Source organism: Ictidomys tridecemlineatus, chromosome 15 (genome assembly GCF_052094955.1).
Source record: "Ictidomys tridecemlineatus isolate mIctTri1 chromosome 15, mIctTri1.hap1, whole genome shotgun sequence".
In the NCBI taxonomy this organism is placed as follows: Eukaryota; Metazoa; Chordata; class Mammalia; order Rodentia; family Sciuridae; genus Ictidomys; species Ictidomys tridecemlineatus.
The window spans coordinates 60,449,521-60,466,316 of record NC_135491.1 but is presented as its reverse complement, the minus strand read 5'-3'; the positions used below and the strand labels follow the sequence as shown (position 1 = coordinate 60,466,316).

The 16,796-nt window shown below is 46.5% G+C and overlaps 1 protein-coding gene, 1 long non-coding RNA gene and 1 other non-coding gene across 4 annotated transcripts; 1 reads left to right on the top strand and 2 right to left on the bottom strand.

Moving 5' to 3' along the window:
* Window positions 1-2,505: 2,505 nt before the first annotated feature.
* On the bottom strand, window positions 2,506-6,131 carry Rpl13 (ribosomal protein L13). 2 transcript variants are annotated; one of them, XM_078032843.1, is made up of 6 exons: window positions 6,021-6,131; window positions 5,709-5,818; window positions 5,455-5,596; window positions 5,087-5,260; window positions 4,533-4,589; window positions 2,506-2,707 (listed from the first exon to the last, which is right to left on the bottom strand). In XM_078032843.1, the coding sequence occupies exons 2-6, from the start codon at window positions 5,810-5,812 to the stop codon at window positions 2,549-2,551; spliced, it is 636 nt and encodes a 211-aa protein (XP_077888969.1). In that variant the 5' UTR covers window positions 5,813-5,818; window positions 6,021-6,131; the 3' UTR covers window positions 2,506-2,548. The 2 variants fall into 2 exon arrangements, with proteins under 2 accessions (XP_077888969.1, XP_013218405.2); XM_013362951.4 differs by having other exon boundaries at window positions 5,709-5,825; window positions 6,021-6,112.
* LOC120888192 (small nucleolar RNA MBII-202) lies at window positions 5,317-5,398 on the bottom strand. Its single transcript, XR_005731693.1, has one exon. It is a non-coding gene; the product is annotated as a small nucleolar RNA MBII-202 (small nucleolar RNA).
* A 1,748-nt stretch (window positions 6,132-7,879) lies between the features above and the next one.
* Window positions 7,880-11,288, top strand: LOC144370961 (uncharacterized). The gene is made up of 3 exons (XR_013431110.1): window positions 7,880-9,298; window positions 9,985-10,054; window positions 10,993-11,288. It is a non-coding gene; the product is annotated as an uncharacterized LOC144370961 (long non-coding RNA).
* Window positions 11,289-16,796: the final 5,508 nt, after the last annotated feature.

Here is a 16,796-nt window from a genome sequence, read left to right as displayed (position 1 = left end):
GGACAGAGGCCAGTGCCCTGCACAGGCCCCCTGCAGCACAGAAGCCACTGTTCCCAGAGACCTGGGATGGGTGCTGCTCTTCACTTGACACCCTTCACTTTCCACATACCTGGACTTCTAGAGCGTATTTGTTTTACACCTGGTTAGTTTTATGGGGATGGACCAGGGACTTACGCATGCTCTGCAAGACACCAGGCACAGTGGCCCACGCCTATAATCCCAGTGGCTTGGAGGCTGAGATAGAAGGCCACAAATTCAAAGCCAGCCTCAGCAATGGCAAGGTGCTAAGAAACCCAGTAAGATACTGTCTCAATGGGGATTGGGGATGTGGCTCAGTGGTTGAATCCTGGGTACTGGGATTGAACTGAGGCTGAGGCAGGAGAATCACAAAAAAAGGTGTGTGTGTGTGTGTGTGTGTGCGCGCGCACGCGCGCGGGGGGGGGTGTGCTAGGGATGTGGCTCAATGGTTAAGTGCCCCTAGGTTCAATACCAGGTACAATAAAAGATAAAAGACTTATCCAGAAACCATAAAAGAAAAAATAAATTCAAGTACTCACGAAAAACTACCATTGAGAAGGGAAACATCAGCCCTACATATTTAAAATTATCTACTTCTACTCTGTGTTAAACCAAGTGGAAAAACCCCCAAATAACCTACTGTAACTAGTTTCCAAAGAACTGGAAAAGAGCATTCATTTTAACAAAACAACTATACAATATCTAGATTAAAAATAAACTTGTGGTGGTATGGGTGACACGAGTTCATTTGGAACTGCACATCTCCCTCCAAATTAAAAACTACTGCATAATTTTAAAGTATTAAGAAAACGGAAAACTCATTAAAATAATTCCTAATGTCTTCCCAAAAAAGCAAAATAGAGAAATCCAAATTCCAAACAAACCAGTGCATGTCAACAGGAAATGGGCAAAGAACATGAAACTGTAAAATGTGCTCCACTCATACATGTAAATCAAATTCTTCAGAACCTTTTCTAGTTTCCCATACTGCAAAAGCAGAGTGCACACACCCAGTGGCGGCCACACCCAACTGCTGTTTTGCCAGGACAAAGCCACACTGCCACCTGTTCTCCACAGAGGCACACACCCACTGGCTGATTCCTACCCAGCTGCAACATGAATGGGGTATCTGCTACGCTGGGGACCAAATATCTACAACAGCACTGTGTGCTTTGTAGTCCCCATCTTGGGAGTGTGGCCCAGCAATCAAGGCCTTGTCCAGGGACCTTCAGCTAGCCTGAGGGCTCTCCAAACTCAGTCCCTTGGGGGTGGGGGAGGAGCACTTAGTGCCCTCCAGTAAGCCCCCTAACCTGTCATGCATCTACCGCTTCACAGGGACTTACATGTCAATCATAAATGTCCACACTTAACAGGAACACCAAGGGACCATTCCCCAGGGGCAGAAATATAAGGGCCACCCTAGAATCCAGCTCAGGTGTGCTAAACGGAGTCCTGCTGGTCAGTGCTGCTTCCTTAGGTGGGCGCAACTCAGTGGCCACAATGTTCAACCCAGTCCTCACCCATGACCAAGGACTGCAGGGTCAGAGCCCTTGCAGAGGACACACTTTCTAATCCCTCCAGCTAGAGACTAGAGGATGCAAGTTCATCTGTAAATTGGAGCCGACAAGCACTCAAATGGCAGGACACGTGTACCAGCTACGTGACTGCCTTTTGTCTTAGGGCACCCACTTACCTGCTGGTAGGAGAGGACTCCTGACCCCAGAGAACCCTCAAGTCTCTCCTTTCCAACTACCCACCCCTACCTCCATCAAGCACTTCAGATACGACTCTCATTCCGGAGGGTTCTGCTGGGGGCCGCTGCAGCGGGTGAGGTATGCCCAGGGACAGCAGCTACTTCCTCCCTACCCTCCCCACCAGACAGTATACAGTAGGCACCTTACTACAAGAACTCCTTGGGGACAGGGACAGGCATCTCCAGGAAGGACCTTTGCTTGACAGGACCTGCAGACTGGTTAGAACCTGCAGCCAGGAACCACCCTAACCTCCTAGGAACACAGCTACCTGGAATACCGCTTCATTCTCAGGCGCAGGGGTATACAGCCTCCAAAGCACAGGCTGTCACTGCTGACACACGTGGTCTATCACCCCTTACCTGCAGGCTGGAAGCATCCCATAAGGAATATTGGGTGTATCCAGGCAAGAAACACCAGGGTTCAGTCAAGAAAGCTGTATCTGAGGTTGTTAGAGCTACAGTTAGGGACATAGGCAGATAAGGGCCCACCTTCAAGGTGGGCGGTGAACACCCTCACCCTGGTGGCAATCCAGCCATGGAGCAAGGACAGTTTCAGAACATTTTAGGGACAGCAAGATGGCAAAAAGGATCCAGGCACAATTCAAATCACCAAACCAAATCCTGAGATGAAATGCAAGCTCTGGGAGGCTGGTGAGAGCCCTGGCAGCACACCCAACAAATCTGGCCCAGCACAGTTGGCCACTGCATGTGGAGGCAGAGCACAGAGCCCCAGCTTTAGCTTCATGGAGAGCATTTATTACAAGACCCCACAGTGCTTTATTTTTTCTTTTCGACATCCTGTTCTGCAGCTTCCTTGGCCCTTTTTGCCCTGATGCCAAAGAGCCGGGCGTTGGCGCGAGCCATGCGGAGACTGGCAAATGCTTTGAAGTTCTTCTCCTCTTCGGTGATGACTCTGGCTTTCTCCTTCTTGTACACCTGGGAGGGAGGACAGGATTAGGCTGATACCTTGGGCTGTGTGGCATTGCCCCCAACCAAACCAGTGAGAAGTCCAAAGGAAGCCAGGCAAACCTGCCTTGGCACCACCAGGAAGAGACAGACTATCCTCTTTGGAGGTGAGGAAGTCTCCCCATAGCCAGGCATGGCAGTACACACCCAAAGCCCCAGCTTCTCAGAAGGCTGAGGTGAAAGCGTCAAGAGTTTGAGGCCAGATGGGCAACTCAGCACCCACCAGAATCAACAAAAATAAAGCAGCAGGCAAATATTAAGAGAGAAAGTCTCTCCCCTTACTTTTTACCTTTTTCTTTTTTTGGTGGGTGGAGGGAGGGACCAGGGATTGAACTCAGGGGCACTCGACCACTGTGAGGCCCTGGGCTTGATCCAACACCACATAAACTTAGCAAGGCCTTAAGTAATTCAGTGAGACCCTGTCTCTAAATAATATACAAAAAAAGGGCTGGAGATGTGGCTCAGTGTTAAGTGTCTGAGTTCGATCCCTGATGCAAAACAAAGGTGGCTATGGTGGTATGTGCCTGTGAACCCAGTGATGCAGGCAGAGATAGCCTTGGGCTCAATCCTCAAGGACGCAAACATAAAAAATAAAAGATAAAAATCAAAGCTAGGAATAATGACCCATACATACAATCCCAGCTATTCAGAAAGCCAAGGCAGGAAGACTATTAAGTTTGAGGCCAGCCTGGACAATTTAGGGAGACCCTGTCACTCATTCATAAATAAATAAAAATGAATTAATGGCCAGGGGCATACAACTCACAAAGTGAGTGCCTAGCATGCACAAGACCCTGAGTTTGGCAAATCAACCAAACTACGTATAAGATTTCAAGAGGAAAAACAATGCTGGGCACAGTTGTGCACACCTGCCATCTCAGCAACTTGAGAGGCTGAGGCAGGAGGATCCCAAGTTCAAGGCCAGCCTCAGCAACTTAGCAGGATCCCATTTCAACATCCACCTCAGACTTAAGTCCCCAGAGAGTCTACAAAAGGGATGCTGTTAAGTAAGCAGATGCTGCTGTGGGACTGGAGGACAAAGAACCCCCACCTCCAGACACTTGCTGGGCAGGCCACAGGAACATAAGACCACCAGCATTCCCAGAGGGCTGCCTGCAGACTGGCTTCCAAACAGCAGCGAGCGGGCATGTCACTGTGTGTCACATGCAGGGTTCTTAGATATTGTTTGTAAAGTTTATTCTGGTTAATTTGTCATGCAAAGGTTGAAGTCCGCTTTTTCCTACTTTTGATGTTTCCCTTAGAGTACTACTATTTGCAAAAAAAATTTTTTTTGGTACTAGGGATTAAATCCAGAGGTGCTTAACCACCGGAACCACATCCTCAGACCTTTTTCAATTTTTGAGACAGTCTCTCACTAGGTTGCTTACAGTCTTGCTAAACTGCTGAGGCTGGCCTTGAACCTGCAATCCTCCTGCCTCAACCTCCTGAGCCGCTGGGATTATAGGCATGCACCATCACGCCCGGCAAGTCTCCTGTAAATAATTCCTACAGATAATTTTTATTTTACTTAGAATAAATGTTTTAATTAGAATATATTTTTGAAACTTGCAGGCTTGCAGCGGGGAGATCAAGGGAGTGTCAACAAGACTTCTGAAAGGTGGGACAAGGCCATTCATTCAAGAGGCCCCGACTTTCCCGAGGGCTTAAGAACCTCCCTTCCCACAACCTAAAAACCTGAGCTAAAAAGCCACCTTTCAACCAGGTATCTGTCCCACCCAAGGTTTCGCCTGTCAACCTCTAGAACAACACCTAAGCAAACCAAGCATCTACTTACGTTGCGGATGGGCATCACTGGTCCTGTTAGCTGGGTGGCCAGTTTGAGTTCTTCAGCCTGTGTGGAGTAAGACTGAAGTGAGTCCAGCTCCACTTTACCTAAGTGTCACAATATCCTGAGCCCTTATGTGACCAGTCATTAGAGATAAAACAGGCTCAGATCAATGCTCCCCTGGTCCTGAGCACCCAGAATGGGAGCAGAGCAAACCATTCCCTAATGCAACCTCCATGAAAGCCCACAAAGATGGACACTGCTGATTGTATCCTCTAAGCCTCCTAGGAACACCTCTGGACAAAATGCATCTGAGCAAGGCCAGCAGGCTCCAAGTCCACAGCACTGTCAGCTGCCGCTGCCAGCAGACAGAAGAGCTTGGCTCAAGACCACAGCAGGGCACCTTGGCAGTTGGTTAGCCCAAGAGTCCTCACCATCGACCACACTGCCCACACATAATGGCAAGGTTCTGGAGAATATGAAGGCTCCAGGCACAGAGAACATTCGACCTGAACCTTGCCTCTCAGCTCCCAGCCTTCCTACTTCCCCGCAGCGGTACTCACAGAGCTGTCTCCCTTCTTGGGGGCGGAGGGCTTCCTGGGGAAGAGGATGAGTTTGGAGCGATACTCCTTCAGCCGCTGCACGTTGGCCTGCAGGGACTCGGTGGATTTGTTCCGCCTCCTGGGGTCCACCGAGATGCCAATAGTCCGGGCCACCTTCTTGTGGATGCCTGCCACCTGCACCAAAAGCAGGCACGGATGAAGGCCCACGGAGCCCTCCCCCACGGGGCCCCAACAAACGCTCAGCCGTCAGATGGAAAAGGGTTCAAGTGTACTTTCATCACGGCAGTACAGCGATTCCGGAGAATGTCATCACTTGGCTGGGACCCACGAGGGCCGGACCCGCGGCCCGCGCCGCTTCCCGCACTCACCCTCAACTCCTCCAGGCTGAAGCCCCTGCCAGCTCGGACTTTGGTGTGATACCGCACCGTGGGGCACCTCACTATGGGCCGGATGGGTCCCGACGCAGGGCGCGGCGCGATGCGGCGCGCTTTGGCTTGCCGGGCCTTGCGCCTGCGGGGAGAGAAGCCGGGCGGAGGTCACCTCCACTCCGCGACGAGGGGGCGGCGTGCCCCAATTGGCGCCCCACCGCCCCGCCCCGGGTACCCACGCGCCCGCCACGCACCTGCGGATCTTCCGGGCCGGCTGGTTGAACCACGTGGCCACGCGCCGCTGCCAGTCCTTGTGGAAGTGGGGCTTCAGGATCATGCCATTCCGGCTGGGCGCCATGGCTGCCTACGGCCTCGAGGGGAGAAGGGCGCCGAGTGAGGGCCGGAGCCTGGCCGCGCGCCCTGGGCCCCCACCCCAGGTCCTCCCTCCTGGGTCCCAGGCCGACGCCGCCGGCGGCAACAAAGAAGCCTATCCATGGCCGCGCGGGCGGCTGCGAGGGGCTGATGGCGGAGGATGGAATCTGATGGCAGCAGAGGGACGAACTCACCTCTTGCGGGGAATCGGAGGGCGGAAAGGAAGTAGCGCCGCAAAGCACTCTGGGGTGGTAGTGTATCCGACCAATCAGAAGGGCCGGAACGCTTCGCCCAATCAGAGCCGGGAGGAAATGGACGTCACGGGCGCCCCTCCGGGCTACCAGCGCGCCGCCGGCTGGTGCCCCGGCCGCGGTGGGTACCGGTGCCCGCGCTCCGGCCGTCCCGCGCTAAGGGAAGGCTAGAGTGGTGGCGGTTTTGCTGCTGGGACGCGGTGCGTCAGCGGCACAGAGGCAGGAAACCCTTAAGGACCTGCGGAGTGGGGCTCAGCTCAGTAGGGCGCTTGCCTGGCATGTGCATCCCCAGCACCAGAAACCATCCAACAACTTGAGAACTCGAGCCGTAAGCCCTTAGACCTCCTTGGCCCAGCGCTGGTTCCCTTGTCCTTCGACATCCCATTGGAACATTTATGCCTCTTTCTCTAGGTGAAACTTTTAGTGGGTTTTTGTACAAAGTGGCATTCAGTACTCAAACGTGCATTTGCTCATTTAACCCGCATAACACAAGTGAGCCACCGTTGACCTTAGGTCCCAGGTTAAGGTAACTTCTCTAAGAACAGGCGTGGCGAGTTGCAAATATGGAGCCAATAGCACAATGCCTGAGACCCCAAGAGCTGAGGCAGGCGCATCACAAGATCGGAGCATCTTAGCAAGACTCTGTCTCAGAATAAAAGAATGTGCTTAGCATGCGCAAGGCATTGAGTTCCATCAAGAACACAGATAACTAGGTCTCGGGAATGTAGCTCAGTGGTGGAGCGCCCTGAGTTCAATCCCTGGTACCATGGAGCAGCGAGGGATAAATACTTGTGTTAAAGCCAGTTAGGTGACAATTTCTGCTCCCCAACATGTTGAAGTTTGAACATTAGAGAAGCTCGCCAAGGCAAGCGTATAAAGCATGCTTTATTTAAAAAGCGGTAAGGTAGACTTCTACTGTGGGGGAGAAGGGGGTCATAGCTGTGTTACCGCTGTTGGCCGGTGACAAGTCCTTGCTTCCCCGATGTTGAAGAATAACACCAGAAAAGTACAGGCGCAGGCAAGGTCGGAGTAGAAATTAGAAGTTTATTAAAGGACAGCAGAAAAGACTTCTTCCGGAGGAAGAAGGGGACCCAAGAGGTGGAATCCGTTGGCGGGCAACAGCGATAACAGCTGGTATCCCAAGAAGCAAGGTGTTCTGCCCTATTTAGATGTCCTAGGCTTCCTTTGTTCTTCTGCCCTCTTCCCCTTATCTTTTCCCTCCTGTGCTCCTGTCTAGGCCCAGGAATGCTAGGTGGGCTGGCCAGTAGGTGGGAAACCGGTGGGCTGAAGGGGGAAGGTCAGGATGGTGCAACCCAGGACAAGTGAACCACCTTATAGCTCCCTATAGGGAGGGGTAATTCCTGGGACAGATTACCTTAGCAACAGTTGGAGCATGGGCAGGTTCTTGATAAGGGTGGAGAAAGGCCTCTGAAGGAAATAACATTTCAATCCCTCAGGGGACTGTCTCCAATTTCTCCGGACTCACTCAAAATTGACCTGACCTGATTTACCTATCTGACTGCCTGTCTAATTCTGGCTTTACTTGTCCTATGCCTACCTGACCTCCATTCAGGACAAATCTGAAGTTATAACACTCCGATACTATTTGTAAACTTTTACATCCCAATAACCTTTTTCTTTCTCACCCTATCTCTATCCACCAAGCTTTGACCTGGTAAAAATCAACATTTTAGAAATTTTATTACATAATATAAGGAATCTGTAGGCTTGTGTCCTACACTGAATAAAGAGGTTGCATGCAATATTATATATATATAAATATATATATACTTTTTTTTTTTTTAGACAGGTCCTCAGTAAGTTAGTTAGGGTCTCCTCCCTAAATTGCTGGGGCTAGCCTGGCACTTGTGATCCTCCTCCCTCAGCCTCCCCAATCACTGGAATGTATCTACATTTTGAAACATCCTTCAATCTTAGAAAAAACAAGTTGCTAGGCACTGAGGGATTACAGACTTAATGACCAGGAGGAGGGAACATGCAAAGAGGACACAACAACCTACAAGGGAAGTTCAAACCCTAGTTCTGCTGTTTAGTAGGTGTGTGCTCAGTTATGAAACAAGGGCAAGGCCAGCCCTGATTCCTGCACAATTCTTTGCAGATGCAAAGCTGTAAATGAAAGCACTCCTCAATAAACGTATAACCAGTATCCATCTGTGAAGTCAGTGTGTAAGGCCTCTCTAGTCTTCCATTCTTCACAACAGTTGGGTCCACAAGTCGTAGGAGTTTCAGGTGTAGTGCTGCCTGAACTCCACCTCTGTACTAGTGTTGAGACTTGGGCATTATGTTTTTCCACTCTGTGAAGTAGGAAATGCTGGGAGGTAAGCTGTGTTACAGCCACAGAACACCGAAAGGGGCCAGTCAGTGAGAACTAGTTGTATTATGGGCCAGGCTGTATGGGCAGTGACCAAACAGACTCCATTTACCCTGAGACTCCATGTCATATAAGAGATGCTTCTCCTATAGGAATACTCCGCCTCTGTACCCATCAATAGTTGCATAGCATGTTTGGCAACACAAAGTGGCAATTCTCATACAATGTAAATTATTCTCTCTTTGGTTCCCATTTTTCTTGGACAACGTACGCTGTCAGAGATTGATTGTCTAGACGTTAGTAACCATGCTCTAACTTGTACTCAACTAGGATCATATTGACCTATTTCACTTCTGCTTGCTTACTGCTATGTCAACCTGGACAGTCCCATGGGAAATACCAGTGTACCCATTGCATTGTTTCCCTAACTGCTCACTTCAGCTGCTGTACCCCTGCTTGCTTGCAGCTACATCAACTTGAATGTGGTTTTTGCAGTTTTTGCCTTTAAAGACCTTGAAATGCTTAGGCTCAAGACTGTTCCTTTTGGAGACTGACCATTATGGGTCCTACTGGGAGCAGTGGCTGGCCAGCTACCTAAATACTCTCCAATTCAGACAAAATAGACTTAGTGTGTTTTCTGAGCAGTCTGCCCCATAACAGCTGGTGCAGTGGCTTTGCATCCAGGAGACATGGTAGAATCCATGGTGGTCAAGGGCCTTCACCAGAGCAGAAGTGTGGAGGAAACAAGAACATGTCTTTCCTCAGTCTTCACCCAAAACTTTGGAAAACCCTACTGCCCTCCCTCACCATCACTCTGCTGGAATTGGGAATCGAACCCACACTGTTCTGGAGGTATAACCACAGCAGAAGAAGTTTGGAGAAAGTGTTTGTGAGTGAACATTTGTCTTGACCTGGGACAGATTCCCGTGGGCATACCAGTGGGCCTACCAGTTGCTTTCCATGTCTTCAGGCCTTTTTGATACTCCCACTATGGACCTGGCTCTTCCTTCTGGGCTTTTTTTTTTTTTGGTAGCAAGGAAGGAACCCATGGACACTACCACTGAGCTTCACCCCCAACCCTTTTTATTTATTTATTTTTATTTACTTATTTATTTTGGAGGGGGGTACTGAGAATTTAACTCAGGGGAACTTGACCTTTGAGCCAGATTCCTAGCCCTATTTTCCCTTTTTTTAAAAAAATATCTTTTTTTTAAAAGTATTTCTTAGTTGTAGTTGGACACAATACCTTATTTTATTTCTTTACTTATTTTTAGTGGTGCTGAGGATTGAATCCAGTGCCTCGCATGTGCTAGGGGAATGCTCTACCACTAAGCCCCAGCCACATCCCCGCCCCCCGCCCTATTTTCTATTTTTATTTAGAGACAGGGTCTCACTGAGTTGCTTAGTACCTCGCTTTTTTAAAAAAATATTTATTTTTTGGTTGTAGTTGGACACAATATCTTTATTTTATTTTTATGTGGTGCTAAGGATCGAACCAAGAGCCTTGCACGTGCTAGGCGAGCACTCTATTGCTGAGCCACAATTCCAGCCTCAGAACCTCACTTTATTTTTTAGTTTTCGGTGGACACAACATCTTTCTTTGTATGTGGTGCTGAGGATCGAACCAGGCTGCATGCATGGCCAGGTGAGCACACTACTGCTTTAGCCACATCCCCAGCCCCTATATATATATGTTTGTGACATACATATTTATATATATTTTTAGATGGACACGTAGCTTTATTTATTTATTTATTTTTAGGTGGTGCTGAGGATTGAACCTAGCAACAAACACATGCTGGGAGAATCCTCTACCACTGAGCCACAAACCCAGCCCTAAAGTTGTGATTTGGAGACTGCTCTGCTGCACAAAACCAAAATGGAAACAGATTCTTGCATTTTATTATTATTATTATTATTATTATTTGTTTTGTTACTGAGAATTAAATCCAAGGGCACTTAACCACTGAGCCACATCCCCAGCCCTATTTTGTACTTTATTTAGAGACTGGGTCTCCTGAGTTGCTTAGTGCCTTGCCATTGCTGGGGCTGGCTTTGAACTCAAGATCCTCTTGTCTCAGCCTCCTCAGCCACTAGGATTATAGGTGTATGCTATCATGCCCAGCCCAAAATGGACATAGAATCCAACTTTTTGAAGCCCGAACATTCCTGATTTCCTATGTATGTAAAATTGAGGGGCAAAGAAAAGTTCTGATATGAAATTCTGCTGAAAATATAGTGTTGTCACTGGGAACAATTAAGAAATGAACAGTTGTGCAGATTTGGCTGGCATTTTTTTTTAACATTTTAACTATAGAAACAGACCCAGTCCCCTGGCATAGAATTATGTAGACATGTCTCTGCCCAAGAATTTATGTCCTGGGTGTGGGCCTTGACTAAGGAGGTCAGGAATTCCCAGATGAACACCCATGGAAGGATGGGGCATGCTTCGTATAGGTCCAGATCTTCTTTCAGGACTGACCCCCAATTGTGGGGAGCCACTCCAAATGCACACAACTTTAAAGAGTGAAGCAGATGGCATCACTACACCAGACTTATTTTTTTTTAATATTTATTTTTTAGTTCTCGGCGGACACAGCATCTTTGTTTTATATGTGGTGCTGAGGATCGAACCCCGGGCAGCACACATGCCAGGCGAGCGCGCTACCGCTTGAGCCACATCCCCAGCCCAAATGCACACAACTTTAAATCCTGATGCAATAACTCGTGGCTTTCCCTTGCTTGGATAATAAGGTGTGGCTCTGGAAGAGGCCCTAGGAGTGGGCAGCACCCAGAGGGGTTGAGCCCTCTCACCTTGTAATCCTACTCCTTGCCTCATTTGAATGGCTTCTTCCCAATAAAAGAGTTCAGCACCTGTCCCTCGATCTCCCTTTCCCAGGACCCTAAGGTCAGAGGAGCTGTCACAGGACCCAAAGAGAAAGGTATTTGTCTGTCTCTGTGTGGTTATTTCATGCAGCCCAGTTCCCCTAGAGTGACCCTGAGTGTTTAGTTGTGGAATGCGACAATTGGCGCCTGAACCGGGACTCCAGGGTGAATTTTAGAAATTTAGTGGGTTTGGAATTTCCTCCAGAAGTTAAGCGCCCTTAGGATTTCAAAGTATTGTGGGCTGAATTGTAGAAAGTAAGTGAATTAGGCAGAAGAAAAATCTGTGATAAAAATATTTAATATCTGGGAATATTTCATCTTTAGATAGATTTTTTTAAAAATTATTTTTGCAATTCTAGAGACCCTAAATAAGTGTGAAGAATTATTAAGAGGAATAATGGGATATATTGTTAAGTTAATTCCTCTCCCATGGGAAAAGTGCTTTTGTGGACTTTTTTTGGATTGTTTTTGTGAATCTTTGTATTTTGAAATATTAGGTAAAGACTTTTTGGGTTTATGTACTAGAAGTCTGCACTTGGAGAGTGAGAAAAAGGGAAGAAGGATTCTATGATGAGACTTGATACAAGGAATCTTTACCTGTAGAGAAGTGAATTTTGTTTTTCTATTGTTTTGTGAATATTCAGTGTATACTGGACCTCTGCTACATTCTTGTCCTACAGATCAGAATGGCTGGAACTTAGCCGCTGCTCTTTTTGGGGTCTGTAACTCGACCACTGCCTGCAGTGCTTTTAACCCTTAAACGACCTGGCCTGGGTGCCAAACGCAGATTGCCTTAAAATCTGATGGTAACACTGGTGTCTGCCCTTAAAACTCACTTTTAAAGTGCCACGTGCTGTAAGGGAAAACCCTTGCTGCAGCAAGCGCCGGTGGCGGACACAAGGCAAACTACTTCCCGCAGGGTGGGGTAAAAAACCAAATCATAGAAATGCAACCGGCTAGAGAAGCTCAAGGTGCCTCTGCCCCTGACAAAGGGCAGTCAGCCCAAGCTGTTTCCATCACCGTGGTGACCGAAGGACGCCTGGCTGGGGAGCAGGCTTCTTGGTCCCGCCTCCCCATTTTCACAGGCTTCCCACTGGTCCTTGCACTGTCACTCAGACAGGACTTCTGCTTCCGCCTTCCAGCCACTAGCCTGTACTTCCACCTGGAAATGCTAATGAAAGATAGCTTTTTCAGGCAAAATCTAATTCCACAGATTTCCACATTGCAGCCCTGAATTTAAGTTATTTATGAGCTAAATAACCTGATGATTTTTTTTCTCTATGGTTATGTTACTAAATAATGCTATTAATGGGAATTATCCAAAATATGCTTCTTTATATTTTGCTTTTAATTTTGAAGGTTATGAAGATGTATTTGCTTGCCTCAGGAACAAAAGCCGGCAATGTTCCTATGATAATCAAAAAATCCTTATTGTCATTCCTGACTATATAATTACAAGAAATATATACACAAGGATCTTATTACGTGATGTCATGTATATAAAAAAATGCACTACTTATTCAAGGAAAATAAAAATGGATCCAAATATCTTTTTTTTTTTTTTTTTTTTTTTTTTTTTTTTTTTTAAAAGATCTATTTTACTTTTTTTTTTTTTAATTTATTTTTTAGTTATCGGGGATACAACATCTTTGTATGTGGTGCTGAGGATCGAACCTGGGCCGCACGCATGCCAGGAGGGCGCGCTACCGCTTGAGCCACATCCCCAGCCCGGATCCAAATATCTTAAGAACCACGTGGTTACATAAAGTTTAAACAATTATAAGTTATGCTCTTATTCCTGGTATATATTTTTCTAGGTATTTAGATAACCTATAATTGTTAATACATAATTAATATGTCTAATTGTTTATCCATAAAATAATTAACATATCTAATTGTTAAATATATATTTATCTAATCATTTTTCAACAGAAAACACATAATTTAGGTATTTCTAATACATGCATTTACCTAATGCTCTGCCTTTAAGTTAGATATTTCAGATAAATATATTTTACTATATGGCTGGGGATGTAGCTCAAGCAGTAGCGTGCTTGCCTGGCATGCGTGTGGCCAGGGTTCGATCCTCAGCACCACATACAAACAAAGATGTTGTGTCGCCAAAAACTGGAAAATAAATATTAAAAAATTAAAAAAAATATATATATTTTACTATAAATTTGCTTTCAAGAGATAATTTAATCATCAAGTAATTTCTCGGATTATTGTACAAACTTTATAAGGTGATAAACAAATATAATTCTGTCTACAGAAGTATCCAAGGGCTTTAACTATACTTTTTTTTCTTTAATATTTAGCTTTTAGTTGGGCACAATATCTTATTTATTTTTATGTGGTGCTGAGGATTGAACTCGGGGCCTTGCACATGCTAGGCGTGGCTCTGCCGCTGACCCACAACCCCAGCCCTTTAACTATATTTTCTTTGAGACATTTCTTCTTATCAAGGTACAATAATTTGTTTAGATTCTAAGGTTTTCAGAAGTTGTATCAAAGTATAATCAGAAAAAATTCTAAAAGGAAAAGAAGATACTTTGTTCAACGGAGAGGAAGCACATATTGGAGGTCCTAAGAAGAAAAAAGAAATCATGTTTGGGTAAAACGACGACTTTATATTCTAGATTTTAATGATAACAGTATTTTCCTAAATAGGAAAATATTTATATCATTATCAAGACAGATGATATAGGAAGTTAAAACAATTGAAAAAGAGATTTATATGTACTGGACTGGCTATAAAAATTTTAACCAATTAATTCAAGGATATTTCAAACTTTTTCCCTAATTTTACTATGCTGATGTGACCATATTTTGACATGTTAAAGACCTATTAAAATGTTAAGTTTATTTCCTTTAAGGTCTTTATTGCCTAAGGATTCTTACTGTTTAAGGCAAGGATTAATTTTGGTGAATAAATTTACATCCCTGATTAAACACTAAATACATTAAACTGCTGACTTAGATCCCAATTTTGACAGTTCTCCTTGGAGACTAAATTTGATTGATTCAAAGACACTGATGATTCTTGCATATTATTTTTGTTTGTTGAATAGTTGTGAGATTTGGGAGAATCTTTTATTAGGATTAATGTTCTCCAAATTAAAGTCGTACATTGGTTTTGAACAATAAAAGTTACAAACCCTTCAATTAAATTTTTAAAAAAGTTGCAAACCTTGTTGGAAATTGGTATCATATAAGTTCTCTGATTGGACCTAGGATCCATGAAACATTATATTTATATATTACTCCCTACACTGGGAAGTAATCATATTTTCATAAAATCATATTTTCTAAAAGACAACTAAGAGATACCTAATTAAAAGATAATATTCTAAAATAGACTGATTTTTTGAGATCTTCTCTCAGTAAGAGATTGAGGGTTCTAACAGAGAAGGCCTTTACTCAATTTTATTAAAAAAAGAAAAGGGAGAAAACAGGACCCGTAGGCACATACTAGACCCATTGTAATACTGAGTCTTACTGCTACTGAACAAGATTCAGTCAGTTAATCAGATTTCAAAGGAGAGTTTAAACCTGTGATGATGATGACTGAGCGACCTGGCCCAGGAAGGTCAATTCCCAGCCGCAGAGTTTATAGTCCAGCAGCTTCACGGGCTTGCCAGGTAAGTAAAAACCATGAACAGAGCTCTGTGGACCCATTTCTCAGGTCCACCTTTGATATCCTGGGAAGTCCACCCTGTAACTAGACTAGTTGTACTGATACACAATTACAGACATAGCCTACCATTCCAAACCAACCTGCCCTGCTGGTGTGTCCTCAGAGTTACTCCAGTTTCCTGGGCTTTAGAAAAACCCAAGCTAAATTGGGCGTGGTTGAAATGATCCCAACAACTTAGGTGGAGGCAGGAGGATTCCAAGTTTGAGGTCAGCCTCTCTCAAAAAAAAAAAAAAAAAAAAAAAAAAGGGACTGGGAATGGGCCTGATGGTAAACTGCCCTGGGTCCAATCCCCAGTTCCAAAAGTACATGAGCGTTGGTAACAGCTTCCTTGTCTGTCAGCATATGGAGCGCCCCCAGATATGCAATCCCTTTTTTTAAGTAGGTGGACATAATGCCTTTATTTTTTATGTATGTGGTGCTAAGGATCAAACCCAGTGCCTCACTCATGCTAGGCAAGCACCCTACTACTGAGCCACAACCCCATCCCCTCCTTTAAAAAATTTTTTTGAATATTTTTAGTTGTTGATAGACCTTTATTTCATTTATTTATATGTAGTGCTGAGATTTGAACCCAGTGCCTCACACATGCCAGGCATGTGTGCTACTGCTGAGCCCCAGCCCACAATCCTGGTCTTTATAAAACTATCACATACAGGGCCAGGCATGGTGGCACACGCCTGTAATCCCAGTAGCCCAGGATGCTGAGGCAGGAGGATCATGAGTTCAAAGGCAGCCTTTGCAAAAAGCAAGGCACTAAGCAACTCTGGGTCAAAGATGAGATAATCATAGAACCACCACCAGCTTCTCAGCTTCAGTCAGGCCTGTGGCCACACACAGGTCAGAGAGGCTCGCTGAAAATGCTTAAATAGAAGTTAAAGTCTGCCATTATCTGACCACATGGAAAATGGGGCATGATTTTGGGATTCAAGTGCATGTTTTCTTTCTTACCCTTCAGTGGCTTTCTGGGGTTGTAGTGATACACACACCTGCTCCCCCTGGGAAGGGGGCCACAGTGCACCTGCAGGCCTCGTGGTGCCCACAGGGTGCCGGGGGCAGCCCCGCTGCCTAGGGACCCACATGCTGCTGTTGGAGCTGGCACCTCGGGGACCTCAGCGGTGTAGGCATGGCACAACTGCAGCCCAAGAGTGGCACGCATCCCAGAATCCTGAGCCCAAGTAGGGCTCACTGCCATCATCGAGGATGCCCACAGTCAGTCCACAGGACTCACTTCTATAAATCAGAGCAACGGCCACCGACTAGTGCTGGGGGCCAGGCTGCACCTTGGGCCACTCCCCTGAGGTGCTGCCCTGTCTGCTGTGGCCTGGACTCAGCCCATGACTCCCCAGAGGATACACACACAGCCCATTCAATGGGCAACGCAGGTGCCACGTCCACTTGACGACAGCTGCCAAGGACGTGCCCTGGGGCAGCACCAGCCAGATACCTCCCAGGTACAAGTGTCTGGTAGTAAAGTTGGAGATCTGGGGCCCAGACAGTGTCCCTCACAAGGCGCCCAGAGCCCCTGCCCCATGTACCTCCCACAGCCCTGCAGGCCTCCTCAGGGCGAGGCAGCACTGGGACAAGAGGAAGTGACCACGATTCACAGCTCCAAGTGCCACTGCACAGGGAGCGCTGAGGCACCACGGCCAGGAGCTGCCCGCGGGAGCCCACCTGCCACTCCAGGAGCCAGAGCCAGGCCCCTGCTATGTCCACGCTTCACCCTAGATGGTCTTCTGGTCACCACGTGCCTCGGAGATGATCTGAAACCAGACTCTGTAACCTGGGCAGTGCAGCACAGAGGCTC